Here is a 16,907-nt window from a genome sequence, read left to right on the forward strand (position 1 = left end):
TTGAATAAACTTAAGTAGCCAATAGGCAGAGGGTAGCATAATTTGACTGATTCTCTGTAATAACGGTATGGGAATAATGATGCATTTTATTTTGTAAAGTGGTTCCTTGCATCAAACAGCACAACAACATTCAGTCACCTCCTTGTCTGAAGGACATTAAACAGATTCATGTCAAACCCTGCATGTTTTTTTTCAAGTCTCATGGAATATAGGCCTACAATGAACACCACACATTGGCTGCTACTGTAGGCTGAATGATAGCTATTTCCATGTTAAAATGTTACGGGATGCATTTTCTCCATTGTTTCTGATGATAGGCCACTCTGGTAGGCGTATCATTATGATCAAATAGCCACAGTAGCCTACTTTATTACTGTTAAAACTGTAACTTAAAGTGGGTACAGCCTCAGTGTTCACAGTAAACGTGCACCGGAAGTTGCACAGAACTTTTACAATTTTCAAGTTTGCGCTCAGCAGACCTGAAATTTGCTCAGTGCCGAAAACAATTAGAGGGAACATTGGTTGTAGGCCAAACCATTCAGATGCTAGACGTTTTCTGGTCTGATAAACTGCGCTGTAGCTCTGACACTTTCAACCGCAAATGTGGAAGGGTCACATAGGCGGATGCAGTGGACTGAGACGCAGCCCATGCAAAAAAAACATCTCTAGCTTAACCTGACAGATTTTGATGGGGATTTTTGTATTATGTTACTTAGATTGACGCACTGGTGTGTCATTAGACTCTAGGGGGTTTTAAAGTCGCCATTGGCCTCTTGGCGAAATCCCTGAGCGGTTTCCTTCCTCTCCGGCAACTCAATAAGGAAGGAAGCTTGTACAGTATATTTGTATTGACTGGGTTTATTAATACACCATCCAAAGTGTAATTAATAACTTCACCATGCTCAAAGCGATTTTCAATGTCCGTTTTTTTTWAATAAAAAAAAATGCCCCAACCTACCAATAGGTGCCCTTCTTTGCAATGCATTGGAAAATCTCCCTGGTCTCGAATCTGTGTGGGTTACAGAAATTAGGTAGTCACTGTTATTGCATACAGAGTAAGTTCACATAACATATGTGCCTTGCTAAGCACATTTTTCCTCCTGAACTTATTAAGGATTGCCATAATAAAGGGGCTGAATACTTATTGACAAGACATTTCAGCTTTAATTTTTTTTATTAATTTGTAAAGATTTTGAAAACATAATTCCACTTTGACATTACAGGGTATTGTGTGTAGGCCAGTCACAAACACATGTAAATGTAATCCATTTTAAATTCAGGCTGTAACACAATTAAATGTGGAAAAAGTCAAGGGGTGTGAATACTTTCTGAAGGCACTGTATTACCCTTACGATGTTCGCAATGTCCATGAAAACAAACTGTGTGTGTACTCAGATCACTGAATATCCCATTCCAGCCAGGCAGATTCCAGCCAGCCATACTAGTGACGTACTGCTTCCTCAGTATTTATGATTCACTAGGGTTTGCTTTGGCAACTACCATCACAGGTACCAGTTTAGTAATCTTACAGATGCTAAAACTATTAAACTAACAACACTACTGATATGGGGTTAAAGGGGCTAAGGGTAGGCCAATGGTTTTGGATAGTTAGTTGAACAATTTATTGATTTAGTTGAAAATCTATAAACAATCTTTAAAGAGATTCTGATAAATTGGGATGAAACTATGGATATGTAGAATGAAACATACTAACACGCTGCTGCATGAAAAAATAATTTATTAACTTTGATCTGGTTAGCGTCAAGGTATGTCTGGGTGTACATCTAAATATCTTAAAATGGCTTCCTCATCATTCTCCTTTATCTGCCCTGATCTGGCCAGACAGGAAAGGTGAAAGCCCTGATCTGGCCAGACAGGATAGGTGAAAGCCCTGATCTGGACCGACAGGATAGGTGAAAGCAATATGACGGAACCCTAATAGAGGGCTTCCTTTTTCCAGTCCTGTAGATTTGGATCAGTGCGGCTGAAGGGAAGAGGTCGACCAAAGGAAGCCACATTAGACAACTGAGATGTACCCATGTAGGCTCCTGGTTCACACCATTCCCCCATTGGCTCCAAGGCACTATGTGACCGACCCCAGGGACCGTAATAGTGCTAAATGCTTGACATGAGGTGAGCACCTAATGGGTTAAAAACAGCGCAAACACCAGACGCATTGACCACAAGTAGCAACACAACCTCTCATCTGCAGGCCAATGACAGTATCAATTGGTGCTTATAGGCACTTTTGTCTAAAGACAGTGGAAAACACCTACTGCACAGACATACAGCAATTCACATATTTCAAAGTACTTTCAATCATTTTAGATGACAAAGCCAAATTTCTAAAACACAAAAAAACAGTATTCACTTGACTCCATGTTAACCCCACAGAACAAAGTTAWACAAGCAGAAACTGCATTTAAACCATTAACTTGTATTTGCTGAATAACAGTAATGTTTTAGCTAGTTGCTTTTGTTTGAATTTACACTAACGAAATACAAAGCAGTTGAATCATTGTAGAGCAGCATATGCCACACAACCTAGAAGCCACTTGGAAAGAACCATGAATTTAGTCTGTCCAAAATATCTACCTATCCCCTCACATAAAATGTATTTGCAACATTTCACAAACCCCCTTACTGTATCTTCTGGACTGTAACCCCCACACACTAGTGCCAAGCTAGTGTGAGAACTCTGGCATTGGTGCCCCCTTCTGTATGCGATGGAGAATATAAAATGGTGGCTCAGAATGAGAACACAAGATCAAACACCTAGGGTTCCTTTCCTGGAAAGAGGTTAATTCTAATCTTGGACTAAAAGGCATCCATGATAAAGACTTCTCTGAAAGTGCTTTTTGGACCAGGAATAGACATGATTTGGGTCTGGGAAACCAGCATCTACAACAGGGGTGTTATACTCATTTTGCCCCAAAGGGCCACATTCTGTCTTCACTGAGGTCCACTTGTATTGGTTATATTCCTTGCTGTCAAAATTGGCAAAAAAATTGTTCTCTATCCATCAAATTTCCTATGCTCCCCAACTGTCTAGCTTTCATTTCGATGACTGTTAAGAAGCTGGACAGAGTTTAGAGACTATACATTATGTCCACTATAATTTCTACACAGTTTCGATTTGGTTTTAGGCATGTCAATTGAGATCATTCCCCGGGAAAAAAATAAAAATACAAAAAATTGACACCCCTGATCTACAGTATAGCCGTGTAATTTCAAATAAATTGAATAGTTTGATTTCATTCATCTTAAAATGTTGATTAATATAGCAGCAAAGGGCACACTTTTACACGAGAGACAATAACAATTGTTATCATACAAATTTGAAAATTGTGTGAGTAACCCATACGTAATTAAATTAATTCCGAGTGGTGCAGCGGTCTAAGGCACTGCATCTCAGTGCAAGAGGCATCACTACAGTCCCTGGTTCGTATCCAGGCTGTATCACATCTGGCCATGATTGGGAGTCCCATAGGGCGGCGCACAATTGGCCCAGCGTCGTCCGGGTTTGGCCGTCATTGTAAATAAGAATTTGTTTTTAACTGACTTGCCTAGCTAAATAAAGGTTAAATAAAATAAAAATATATAATAATAATTAAAGTCATAGAAACATTACATAACCAGGCAATATTGTTGTGGTTTCTTGGGTGGAATTTTGTTGTTGATAGCCCAACATTCATTTGTGGCACCTGAGAGTGATTAATCTTACCCAACCTGGAGCTAAGGGAGTATAGTATAGGCAATTTCCTCCTAAAAGGTCAAGCTTTTGAATGTCAAGCTGAACCGGCTAAATCTCAGTCAAGGGGGATCCCTTGGCCTTTACAGTTGTTGCTGGGTGACTTGGGCTAAGTCTTGAAAAAGCTGTTGTTTCACTAGACATGTGTGCATTAGTCTGCACTACAGATGCCAACAGCAGATAAATATGATATCATTGCTTTCTAGATTTGTTAAATGGTCTTGACTGGATTGTGGACTGTTGATTTGCTAACCATTTAATTTAATTAACTGATTCTGAATTAACTGTTTTGATTGCAGTACATAAACATATCAGTTCAACTGTTACTAACAAAAGAAGCCCCGAGGATGAAAGCAGAAATGTTAAATAAAAATATAAATCAGTGGCTTTTTTGCAGACTAAGGCAGCAGCATCTCCCTCTACCTTACCCTGTCATACAGTATCAACTTACAAAACTCACTGTACACTTTAATATCTAAAGATGGTCAACTCTGCCATGATAAAACTCAACTGGCATCCCATGTACTGCAAAGTAAAGTCAATCCAAAGCACACCTATCTATCAATCCATCCATCTATCCATACATCCATCCATCATCTCACTGTGAATAGAAAACATTTCCCCACTGAGCAACATAAGACAATGGCACTGTAGAGGAGACAGGCCAGCCTGATAGGCTCCCTGCCTCAGCCCCAGTACCTGGTGTACAACAAGGCAACAGCCCACCTCTCTCCAAAGGTCAACACCCCTCCCTCGCACTGAAACACTGCTCTTCCCACACCCCACAAGCAACAGCAATATAGATTAACATTTGACTAGAAACTGAGCGGGGGCAGATAAATCTCCAGCAGGTCCACGCCTCAGGGGGAATCTCCTTTATCACAGCCTAGGGTTAGGCTGGCCCTCTTATCTATCCAACAGACTGACAGAGGGCCACCAGACTCTCCTTTGGAGACACACAAATGAAAACAAACAAATTGGCCGCTCTTCATGCGAGAGTCCCCCTGGGTGTGGCCTTTTGGCGAGGCGGGGTGGAGCGAGGGGGTCACCGGGAGGAGCTGCGCTCTTTGCTGACACAGTCGTCCTTGGTGCTGCTGTCTCCGTTGGATATCATGCCACATGTCTTCCTCTTCTTCCGCCTGTGAGACATGGCGTCCCCCTCCGAGCCCGACTCAGCCTGCAGGGAGAGAGGGGCAAACCAGAGAGGCGGGGGAGGTCTTGGATACATCTCTCCATAGAACATACTACATATCTATTACATTCCATTTACATAATAGGGGGGACTAGGTGTCACTGTCCCTCATACAKKKRMMRRWKRRKKKAAKKKCCKMTWCCAATTTAACATGCTATATACAGACAATCATCTGATGACAGTAGTGTTCTTGTTCAACCAGTAGAATACCTAAGTCAGCAGAACAGAATATTCTCTCCAGGGGGAAGGTAGGGCCTACCAACCATTACACAAGGGTAACCCCCAACCTCCACCCAACAGCCCAACCCAACCTGATATGGATGTATATGTAACTGGAGGGGCATGCTGTCCACCAAGCTATTCAACACCAGTTCCCCCAGTTCCAGAAACCCAAGGTCACGTTTCTGTGACCCAGCAGGACAACTTAGAGGGAACAATATAACCTTAACATGAAAGGCATTATATAGGAGCGTGTTAAGGCAGGGGTGTGTAATATATGCTCATAGTAACTTGTTGTAATTTCTTCCATCTAGACTTCCGTCATCTCTGACTGCCTTCTAAATGTAATATCAAGGCATGTTGTTGCCTGCATGCAGTAGTGAGAGAGACAGGACCTTTGCATTACAGCCTTTCAGAGTGAGGGGACGTGTGTGGCTATACAGTATGTGTGGCCGTTTCACATGCACATGTGTGGCAGACCCCGTGACATCTGCCCGCATGTGAACAGGTGCCTGCTGCCCTCTATCTTACACCCAGCTCAGGGGTCCCTCGAGTAGGGGGCTACTGTATATTCATGTGTGTGAATGTCACACTGTATGTGTGTTTTTTGAGGGAACAGGATGTACCTCTGAGTCTGAGTCAGAGGAGCTGGAGGAAGAGGAGGAGGAAGAGTCACTGGAGCTGTCCGAGGCGATGCCAGTCGATTCCTGGAGGTCCACTTTGTCTGCCAGGGTAGCAATGTCTGGCCTCTCCTGCTTCAGGATACTAAGAGAGAGATTTTATGTATGAAAATAAATACCCTCCTTGTGGAAGTTTGTGGATCTGGGTGCAAATATATTAGAACATTATCATTAAATACCATGCAATAAATACCCTCCTTGGGGAAGTTTGTGGATCTGGGTGCAAATATATTAGAACATTATCATTAAATACCATGCAAAGGAATATCAGAGGCCATTCTTATACAATGTATTTTCCCATTGAGGTACCTACAAAGGCAGATATGGGTGACATTTTTGCAAAAACTACTATAAACCTCAATCTGGCAGTATGACTTAATTTGAAACATCTCTTCGGCAAGGTCCATTATAAGGAGTCGACTATTTATGTATTGCTTGGTTTTCAAACTCTAGTTAAATAATCACACAATATAATGCACATTGTTGAAGAAGCTACAAATTAAATTACGCTGCCAGATTATAAATGAGTTTCCAGTAGTTTTTGCACAAATCAGTGCCCCTTTGGACCACAAAAATGTTTCCCAATGTATGGACTGGGGCTTTTGGTCCTCGCTGCTCCCGGGTCTCGTGGGTGGGGAAGAAGCATCAGCACTTGTGCCTTTGCACTCGGACATCCCAGGCACTCGTACCCAGAGGTTCAATGTGGATGCCAGTGCCAGAGCGGGCATGACCCATTCTTTACAGAACCTGCCAACACACTTTTTATTGGTTCCCATAAGTTTGGAAGCCCAGAACCAAATCTTACATGAATGCTGCCCTCTGACCAGCTACTGTATTTGATGGGAGGGGGTGGTCGTGAGATGTTTGGCCTAGTGCGAGTGGCAGAACCAGGGCGGATCCTATAGACCAGATGTAATCAACTCTTACCCTAAGAGGTCCGGAGCCTGCAGGTTTCCTGTTCTACCTGATAATTAATTGCACACCTGGTGTCCCAGGTCCAATTCAGTCCCTGATTAGAGGGGAACAACGAAAAAACGAGTTTGGGGGCTCTAGAGGTTCACATCCCCTCCTCTATAATCATCTCGGCCATCTAAGGGCCAAACTAACCCCTTCCCATCCAAAAATTCTAAAGATGCCAGGTGAAAGTTCACCCCTGCTAAATCATAATTGGTCCAAATAAACAGTGATGCAAAACCCAGTGCGTGCAGAATTGTTCCTCATATTCCACAGCCTCCCGACAGACAAAATATTTTAAAGTTTCTTCTTTCACGAGGTGTTCCTACAGCTGTGGGGGTTCTGTTAGGAGTGCTTACCGATACCACTTCCTTGATAGTTTGGGCCGGCCCCGCACAGTTTTATGCCACACGATGGGGAAGTTGGTGGTGCTGGCAAAGTTCTGAGTGATAGCGATGGTGGTGTCCATGTTGAGAACCACATGCCACCAGCCTCCTAGAGAACAACAGAGATGACCAGGATTAGGATCACCAAACCACAGAAAAGAAAACACAGAATGGCCACAGTGTATTTTTGTACATCTGACCTTCTCACATGGCAGAAAACATACTCTGTCCGAGGAAATCTTGATGAAAATCTTAGTTACTAGTTTCCAAGACCTTTATGGAGTGGAGGAAGAGGTAGGTGGATAGACAGAAATAGTAAGGTATGGATGGACATCTTCAGAGGAGACAGAACAGCCTGTCCAACAGGGTTCTGCTCTTGAAACAAATACACTCCCTCACATACACTCTCTCAGCCATCAGGACCTAATATTCTGGTCTCCAACTTGAGTAAACAGGAAAAGTTCAAGATCTGGACCAGATCCAAAGGAAACAGAGTTTAATCCCGTCTTGTCAGTCAGTTAACGCAGGAGGATGCAGGGTATTAGGGTAGGTCAGTAACACTGGATTAACCTCTGCAACTATGTCGATCACTGAGCCCTACAGTGTAAGTGTGGTCGTAAACAAGGTGGTGGCTACACTTCTTGTTTATATTCATGGAGAGAGCTAGCAGAAACTGGATAGCTAGGATAGCCCAGCTACATAGTGAAAGTGAAAAGCTGTGAATACATACATTACATATCACCAGACAGTTTATTACATACAAAATGGATGTACAGTGAGTCATGTGGCCGTGGCTTACTATATAAAGCATGCAGAGAGGCATCAAGTTACTGCTCGATTAAACATTAGAATGGGTAAAATGAGTGACCTAAGCGACTGAGTTTGGTATGATCGTTGGTACCAGGCACATTAGTTCCAGTATTTCAGAAACTGCCACCCTCCTGGGCTTTTCACGCACGACAGTGTCTAGGGTTTACAGAGAATGGTGAGACAAACAAAAAACATCCAGTCAGCAGCAGTCCTGTGACCTTTCTCATGGATGAGAGGTCGAGGGAGAATGTGAAGAATCATGTAAGCTAACAGGCTGGCCACAAACAGACAAATAACGTCGCAGTACAACAGTGGTGTGAACGTCATCTCAGAGTGCACAACTCTTCGGCCCTTGTCACGGATGGGCTATTGCAGCAGACGAATTGCAGCTAAAAACAGGACGACGCTGCTGCAGTGGGCACGCGATCACCAACACTGGACAATTGGAAAATCATTGCCTGGTCCTACGAATCCCGGTTCCTATTGCGTCATGCTGATGGCAGAGTCAGGATTTGGTGTAAGCAGCATGAGTCCATGGACCCATCCTGCCTGGTTCAGGCTGGTGGCAGTGGTGTATTGGTGTGGGGAATGTTTTCCTGCCACACGTTAGGGTCCCTTGATATCAATTGAGCAACAAATGTTTCCGACATTTTGTAGAATCCATGCTCCAAAGAATTCAGGCTGTTCTGGAGGCAAAGGGGGGTCCAACCCGGTACTAGATGGGTGTATCTAATACACTGGCTGGTGAGTGTATGGCATACATATACACACACTTATACGTATACACACACACACACACACATATATATACAGTACCAGTCAAAAGTTTAGACACATCTACTCATTCAAGTGTTTTTCTTTATTTTTACTATTTTATCTTCAGTATACCACCCCTACCTTGTCACAACACAACTGATTGGCTCAAACACATTAAGGAAAGAAATTCCACAAATGAATGTTTAACAAGACACACCTGTTAATTGAAATACATTCCAGGTGACTACCTCATGAAGCTGGTTGAGAGAATGCCAAGAGTGTGCAAAGCTGTCCTCAAGGCAAAGGGTGGCTAATATAAAATATATTTTGATTTGTTTAACACTTTTTTGGTTACTACATGATTCCATATGTGTTATGTCATAGTTTTGATGTCTTCACTATTATTCTACAATGTAGAGAATAGTTCAAATAAAGAAAAACCCTTGAATGAGTAGGTGTGTCCAAACTTTTGACTGGGACTGTATATATGTATATATAAACACACAATTATAATTTATGTATTCACAGCACATAACATTGGTATATCACTTCTCATCAAAGACCTTTCATACTCATTGTATGTTCTGCCCTACTTTTATATAATATATTTCCTAACTAACTGAACCCTGGCCTATTCAGATCTTGACAAATGATTCAAAATCGCTGAAGATTAAACAACTCTCTCTCCAGCCAAACAGTATTCAAAGTGAAAGACAGACCAGACATGTCTATAAAATGGCAGCAGTAGCCCACTGACCAGGAACAAACACGGTCTCCCCTGGTCCCTGCAGAATCTCCAGGGGTCTGAACTCAGCAGGCCAGGTTGGCTGCTGGGTGCGTGGGTACACCACGTTAAACCAGGTGATGGCCTCGTCCTGCTGGTTGCCCCCGTCCTCCCGGGTCACCTTGATCAGCTCCCGGGGCGTGTGGGTGGGGAACAAGCACCAGCGCTTGTGCCCCTGCACCAGGGCATTCCAGGCACTCGTACCCAGCGGGTCAATGTGGATGCCAGTGCCAGAGCGGGCAGGACCCATTACAAACCATCTGAGAAAAAAGACAGAAAAATAAAGGGACAGGTGTTACAAGAGTTAGTTCAACTTCACAGAACATACAATAACATTGCAGCTATTTTAGTTAAAAATGTTACTGAGAATAGCTCTTACCTGTAAGGAGGCCGGCGCTTCTCCCCGGCGAACTGGAAGAGGTCGTCCCTAAAGTAAACTGGCACCTGGTAGTCCTCCAGCAGTTTACGGCGCTTGGCGTGCTCGCCGTAGCTGCTGTCGAAGATATAGAGTGGGCTGTCGTCCTGTGTGGACTCCAGGTACTCCACGTAATACTTCATCTTCATCTTCACAGAGTAACCGTCGTTGTCCTCACCACACTTGAACTTCTGGTTGCGGTACTTACGTTTGAGGCGCTCCATGGTCCACTTCTCACGGGCGGGCCAGGAGTCCTGACAGTTGAGCAGCACCACAGGTTTGTAGGGCCTCTCGAAGCGCTGGATGAACTCCTCTGCGCTGAGACGCAGGGTGTCCACACGCTCAACATTGTCCTGTGAGACACATATGTCATGTCAGTTTGTGTGTGCGAAAGAAAGAGAGAGGGTTGAGGGCTACATTTCATGAATGTACGACTACTTTAATCAATAACCTTTCTACCAATATAAATTACTTTGTACTGAATTCAAAGGGAACACTAGTCATTTCTGACTTAATGCAGTCATTGGGCCTAGTATTGGTCTCTCGGATCAACTGTTTTTGAATGCAATGCAACCAACTGGAACATTAAGAAGTAGACTCGGAGGAAGACCATTTGATATAGTCTGATCTGGGACAAAGGGAATACAAAAGGTCATGGGCATTTTTGTTCTGCTTTTACATGGAATGACGGGGTCTGAAAGTCACCTTTATTTATTTATTTTACCTTTATTTAACTAGGCAAGTCAGTTAAGAACCAATTATTTTCAATGACAGCCTAGGAACAGTGGGTTAACTGCCTGGTTCAGGGGCAGAATGACATTTTTACCTTATCAGCTCAGGGATTCGATCTTGCAACCTTTCGGTTGCTAGTCCAACGCTCTAACCACTAGGCTACCTGCCGCCCCAGGTTAAGGTTAAGTTCAGAAGCTCAACCCCAAAAGAGAAGGAATAAAACAAAAATGCTGATTTGAGTTGTTAACCTATAGGACAACTCTTGAAACTACCTAAGCTTTGAGTGTCATGGGTAGTCTTAGCAACCCAGAGCAGCCCTTCTTAACTCTTGTGATGAAAACAAATCTCCTGCTGAACCACTTGGCAATAACCCAGTGTCCCACACGGAGCAAAGAAAATGCCATCCAGTGGGCTTATTTCAAACATACAGTTAACAATGAAGTTGGTTGTAAGATCAATGCATTATCAATCATACATTGTTGTAGTGATTGTGTCAATATAACAGTGTTTTATCAGGATACACTGTGGAAAAGGAATGGGCTTTACTAACCATGGTAGTTGTTTATCTCTGAGGACAAGGGCAAAAATTCCTACAGACATAATACAATTAGTCTTCTTATAAAATATAAACAGTGGATCGAGGTGGACAAAATACCTTCATCAGCTGTCAATTGGGTCTGAGAACATGGGTCAGTAGGCTGGCTACCTGATGGTGGTGACTGGCTAATATTCACATGTAAGCCTCAATGAAATACTAATGTAACAATGTTGTCACGATTTCACAAAAAATTTACTATACACCGTCAAACTCATGTGGTCAATAATCAACGGAATGGGCTGTGGCACACAGTGTTTGAGTCCAGACTGACCGATTTGACAGTTGCGCCAATGAAGACCGCTGTGCGCTGAAAGTACAGCAGCAGCCTACGTGACCATCGGCACTGGTTTTGTAAGGTGAAACGTGTTGAAAGAGCTAACATGGCTAGCTAGCCTAGCATGGATAGCTTGCTACCGACAGTTTACCTTCACTGAGCGGTGTGACACATCGAAAGTCTCGCAATAGTCATGTTTCGTCCAGTCTGAAGAGTCCTTCAGCTCAGGTCTGGCGCTCCGCTTCGCCTCTTTGATNGTCCAGTCTGAAGAGTCCTTCAGCTCAGGTCTGGCGCTCCGCTTCGCCTCTTTGATCCTCTTCTTACTTTTATGGTTCATTCCTGCGAATTTAGGAACTTGAGTTAGTTAGCTAGCTAGCTAGACTGGTGTGCATAGACAAACACATTTGCTAGCTTGACTTGCTAGTAGTGAAGCGAACGTTAGTTGAGTGGCTAGTCTGGAGTTAAAGTTAAACGGTAAACAACTTCATACAAGTACTTTGTTGGTGTTACTGAAACACAACACGTTGGCCTTAAAATTAAGATGTTGTTCTACGCGCACTTTTAATAGCGAGGAGGAAGCTGCCCAGATAAAATTAGCTAAGCAGCTAACTACAACAATGCTCTTGCAACCAAACCCGGGGTCCCTACAATTTGAAACCCGCCCACCCAGAGAGCCGTAAGAAGCTCGTTGGCCACATACAAGCGCGAGCCATAAAACCGATTGGATAAAATGTGGAATACGCCTTCCCACCAGTCATTAGCACATGTCATTGGCTGTATACGTTCTACGTTTTCCCGTCCTCCAGCAGACAGTCGCAAGCGTGTCTGTTTTTTTTTAGAAGAGAAGGGTGTTATGATAGTAAACGTATTGTTTTACCACTGAATTTATTTACTAACTCTCACTTTCACAATTGGGATGGTAAATGGAAAACAGAGCAACTGAGATGTCCAACATCGTGCAGAAATCGTTCACATTCGAAGAATACGAGGACCCAAAGCAGTCACTGAATGTTTCCATCCCTGAGGTTCTTGCGCACTTTCTAATCTACACTTTTGCCATTTGGAACCAGCGATGTTCCTGTAAATAATATTGTTCGCCTACAACTGCATTGTGGTAATTGGCCCTGAAGCCTGCCGAGTTCCTTGGAGAGGTGTACAGAAGATATCCAGCCAGGCAGACTTTTCTGAATCAATGGAAGTTGACATTCATCATGTGAACTGTAATCTTGTCGTTTCTCCCCTCTGTACTAGGTCCTTGATCCACAACATGGGATGCATGTATGGCCCTGTGCAGTGGTATTAGCACAATATGTGTGGACACATAGGGAAGAGCTGACGCACAAAACAGTGCTAGAGGTAATTTACAATCGGTCTACTCTCCAATTCACCTATTTACCATGTAAATGTGTAACTTGTTTCTAAAACAAACTATTGAATCAGAATGCACTGCTGTTTGTTCACAGCTTGGGGCTGGCGTGAGTTTACCTGGTGTGGTGGCAGCAAAGTGTGGGGCACAAGTGATCTTGTCAGACAGTGCAGAACTTCCACGTGTCTGGAGAACTGTAGGGACTGTGAATGATGAAGCTGCCCCAAGGCTTGTGGTGGGTAATTACCTGGGAGACGTCTCCCCAGACCTTTCTGCCCTCCTCCATAACAGCTCATTTGGATAGATGTGTTTCTTGAGCCGAAGGGAGTTCAGATGACGGTTAAGTTAGGAAGAAATTTGAAACAGAATCTGCAGATCTGTAACGCAAGTGAATTTACAACTTCAGATTTTGAAAAATGTCCCTGGTGACCATCTCCTTCCTCTCTGAGGAAAAACCCCTAAGGCCCCAATTTTGGGACATACTTACAGAGAGAAGGTATGCCTTTCAGGAACCTAGTCCATGGCTGTCAGTCAAGTCATGTCAAACTTACTCTTTTGAATCGTCTCATGTTTCAGTGCCGATTGGTCATAGAGGCATTTGCTGCCAAATGGAACTGAAGTGTCTCAACATTCCATGGAAGAAATTCCATGGCCACACAAGATCAACTAGCTGGATCACACTTCCTGGAAGCCATACTTGTAAAAATGATTATAACTGAGGACAAGGAGGAAGCTGAAAGAAAGACTGAACTTGGTCCACTTATCCTTCATTTACTACCAGCTAAGGCACATATCAAAGTCCACCTAAATAGTCAAGACGCAATACAAGAACAATGGGTTCAAAAACTCATTGCATTATAAAATAGTTTAAGTTGATATAGTTAGTATGTCCTGTTAGTTTTGAGAATAAATTGATAACCCAAATGTTCAAGAAGACATTACTTTTTATTAGCTTTCACATTGGACACCTATACAGACTCTTGCAAGGGGGAAAAGGAATGCACAAAGGGCAAGACAGAATGCATTAAACAAAATTAGCACACCATACTTAGTGCTCTGAATTAGAGAACATTTTAACTTGTTGACAGGCATTCTACCGATGGTGAATTTGTAGCAGCCATTTAAGTTGGCCACCATCACAGCATTGTAGCCACAGGGGCATTCCGGAGAACACTGGAAACAGCCAAGCACTGCAACACGCCACCTTAACAGCTAACCAGCAATACTCAACTGCTACACAACTGCGCCTAGTGCACAAAAAATACAGGAGAGAAGATTAGAGTCACAATGAAATTAAACAAAGCTACACAGCAAAGTTGACCTGCAAGTAAATCCGTGCCTGGTTCTTTCCATACTTATTCTAAAAGCTCTATCCATTTGAACTTCTGTAATGGCCTTACACCAACCCTGGATCAGTTCTCTTCATGAAACCCTAAATAACAGTTGTAAAAGCTAGGCCATCAAATCTTCACTATGACAGATTTAGATAACAAAAATAGCCATGCAGTCCAACAAATTGAAATCCCAGCAGTTTTAGCCCATCTACCTCAAAAGCACATTAAGTATATAGTTTTTATTTTTAAACATTGCACAATGAAAGACAAGCAGTCTGGGCAAATGAAAAAAAAGAAAATACACAAAGCCTTCAGATCAAGATACAATAATAACCTTTTACACAGAAATCATTGTTTGGACAGGGTCCTCAGTCTGAAGTGTGACGTCCTCATTGGCATCTCATCTGAAAAATGTTTGAAAGACAAAATGTAAGAAACAGGTGTTGGAAAACAAATAACTCAAAATTTTCAACCTCTAGTAAAAGAAGTGGCGATGACTTGTTAACTTTACCACCCCTCCCTTCAGATAGACATGGAGACACCTCCAGGCCATATTTATGGGGTAATCAGGTGGCAATGTAATGCCAACTTCATGTGCATAACACATTTCCCCCATATTAGTATGAAACTAGTCTACATTTGAAAGAAAAAGCCAAATCAAAAGCTATGCAAACCCGTTTCTGATGGCTGATTTTTTTTGGTTCAAGGAAGGAACCAAACGTCAAGAGACGCCCAGGGTTCACAAAAATGAGAAATCTTATCATGAGAAACCAGTCAGACAAACCTTGGTTCCCTCCTGAGCACAAGTCTTTGCCCCCAAAAAGCAGAGAGCATGACCTGGAGGACAATGCAAGGCTTCTGTCCATTGTCCTGCAGACGTACCTCAACACCACCCCAACACTGACTGCAACCTGCAACCGGCCTGCTCCATAGCAACCCCCACAGCAYCAGGTGCCCGGACAGCTCACACACCCAGCTCACTAACTGCTCATACTGCCTCAAACTCCTCTTTTGCAAACAGGATTCCGCAGCTTGGAGGAGAGAATTCCAGATTTTTTTTATGAACATTTTATTTTTATGTTAAAAATGTATTCTCAAATGCCACATATGTACAATGCAAGAATGGACCTAAATTTCCTCTACACTGATAATGAACTGGAACATTGGGCAGGACAGAACAAAATTGTGAAAGGAATAGTCCAAAATCCATCAAATGTGGGTTTCTGGCAACCACCATATGGGACAGTTTTCTATTCCTCTTTGCCATGCCCAGTGTTACAGTAATATGCATAACCACTTTGAGGTGGAAAGACTTAAAGCAGTTAACATTGTCAAGACATCCCACAACCAACCCCCTTCTATTCAACCACAGATAACCATGGAAAAGGGAGACTTAGTCCATCCCACACATCACATAAGGTCCCATCTCCTTGCCCAACACATACCATTTTGTCAGTCATCTATGGGGTTTCAGCTCCATTCTCCCCAGGTGACTTGGGCTGGCTCTTGGATCTTGATCTTGATGCTCTTTCCGCAGGGGTGTGGCTCCTGGAACGGGACTTTGACTTAGGAGACTTGGATCTGGAGCGGGACCTGGACGGGGACTTCACCTTGTCTCTCTTGGGGGAGCGAGACTTGGAGCGAGAGTAGGAACGAGACCTTGATCGGGTGTTGCGGGAGCGGCTGCGGGAACGAGATCGGCTTCTGCTCCGGGATCTGCTGCGTCTCCGACGCCTCGGACTGGTGAGGAGAAACGAGAGTAAGTTCGTTATGTCGCGGTATCGCCTATCTAAAAACAGTTGTAAACGTAAGGCCACAACACCCTCAAAACGCTGCTAAGTTACCAGGTCAATGAACCATGCTTGTAATGGTGGCTGATTGACGCTACATAATTGAAACAAGGGCCATAAAGGTACCGTTGCAACATTCAAGTTCCCAAACAAACACTATACATCATGGCTAACGTTAATTAAACAATTATCACATAGCTAACAATGAAAAACGACCCAATCGAAGGAGAGCTAGAGCAACTACTTAACCATGTGCTCAGCTCTTACCTCCTACTTCGTCGGCCATCACCCCCGTACCTCCGGGGTGCACCTCCACGCCGACGGTCACCACGATCTCCACGGTCACCACCGCCTCCATGATGAGAATCTGGGGGACGTCCGTAACGGGCCATCTGGACTCTTAGCTCGCGTCCGTCCAGCACGGCACCATCCATTGCGTCCATCGCATCTTCTGCGTCCCGCTTGTCATGGAATCGCACAAAGGAGAACCCCCTGCTCTCTTTCGTATAACGATCTCGGGGGATGTAAACATCTCCTACCCTACCATACTTTTCAAAGACACGGCGAAGGGTCTCGGGTGAGGTTCGGTACGTCAGATTATCTACTTTAAGAGAAGTCATGCCCTCAACATCGGGCGGGGGCCTACCATAACTCATGTTGCAGATAGCGCCTTAGTTAGCCTAGCTAACAAACACGCAACGGTACTACCAGAAAATGTGGGTGAAAGGTCAACACCCGCTTAAAGTTTTTGATTAAAATTATCGTACTTAATCAGCCTGCTCGCAATATGTCGAGTTTTTCTTTAAAAAATGCAATATAGCTTTCCAAATTTATGACGATTTCCTTTGCACCGACCATTTGTTAGA

General features: G+C 43.5%; 3 protein-coding genes across 8 annotated transcripts; 1 reads left to right on the top strand and 2 right to left on the bottom strand.

Moving 5' to 3' along the window:
• Positions 1-1,721: 1,721 nt before the first annotated feature.
• jmjd6 (jumonji domain containing 6, arginine demethylase and lysine hydroxylase) lies at positions 1,722-11,894 on the bottom strand. Of its 3 annotated transcripts, none has more exons than XM_070449667.1 (7): positions 11,837-11,894; positions 11,703-11,779; positions 9,912-10,300; positions 9,506-9,792; positions 7,156-7,291; positions 5,789-5,927; positions 1,722-4,928 (listed from the first exon to the last, which is right to left on the bottom strand). In XM_070449667.1, the coding sequence occupies exons 1-7, from the start codon at positions 11,886-11,888 to the stop codon at positions 4,797-4,799; spliced, it is 1,212 nt and encodes a 403-aa protein (XP_070305768.1). In that variant the 5' UTR covers positions 11,889-11,894; the 3' UTR covers positions 1,722-4,796. The 3 variants fall into 3 exon arrangements, with proteins under 3 accessions (XP_070305768.1, XP_023866327.1, XP_023866328.1); XM_024010559.3 differs by having other exon boundaries at positions 11,703-11,798; positions 11,856-11,890; XM_024010560.3 differs by lacking the exons at positions 11,703-11,779; positions 11,837-11,894 and adding an exon at positions 11,335-11,437.
• Positions 11,895-12,234: 340 nt separating this feature from the next.
• Positions 12,235-13,636, top strand: mettl23 (methyltransferase 23, arginine). Its single transcript, XM_024010777.3, is given in 5 exon segments — positions 12,235-12,576; positions 12,803-12,907; positions 13,015-13,145; positions 13,494-13,520; positions 13,522-13,636. Coding segments are annotated over 5 exon segments (480 nt in total). The 5' UTR covers positions 12,235-12,474.
• A 388-nt stretch (positions 13,637-14,024) lies between these two features.
• srsf2b (serine and arginine rich splicing factor 2b) lies at positions 14,025-16,864 on the bottom strand. 4 transcript variants are annotated; one of them, XM_024012877.3, is made up of 3 exons: positions 16,339-16,864; positions 15,697-15,991; positions 14,025-14,655 (listed from the first exon to the last, which is right to left on the bottom strand). In XM_024012877.3, exons 1-2 carry the CDS (start codon positions 16,695-16,697, stop codon positions 15,712-15,714), a joined length of 639 nt encoding a protein of 212 aa, XP_023868645.1. In that variant the 5' UTR covers positions 16,698-16,864; the 3' UTR covers positions 14,025-14,655; positions 15,697-15,711. The 4 variants fall into 4 exon arrangements, with proteins under 4 accessions (XP_023868645.1, XP_023868644.1, XP_070305770.1 ...); XM_024012876.3 differs by having other exon boundaries at positions 16,309-16,864; XM_070449669.1 differs by lacking the exon at positions 14,025-14,655 and adding an exon at positions 15,194-15,282.
• Positions 16,865-16,907: the final 43 nt, after the last annotated feature.

Source organism: Salvelinus sp. IW2-2015, linkage group LG20 (genome assembly GCF_002910315.2).
Source record: "Salvelinus sp. IW2-2015 linkage group LG20, ASM291031v2, whole genome shotgun sequence".
Taxonomy (NCBI): Eukaryota; Metazoa; Chordata; class Actinopteri; order Salmoniformes; family Salmonidae; genus Salvelinus; species Salvelinus sp. IW2-2015.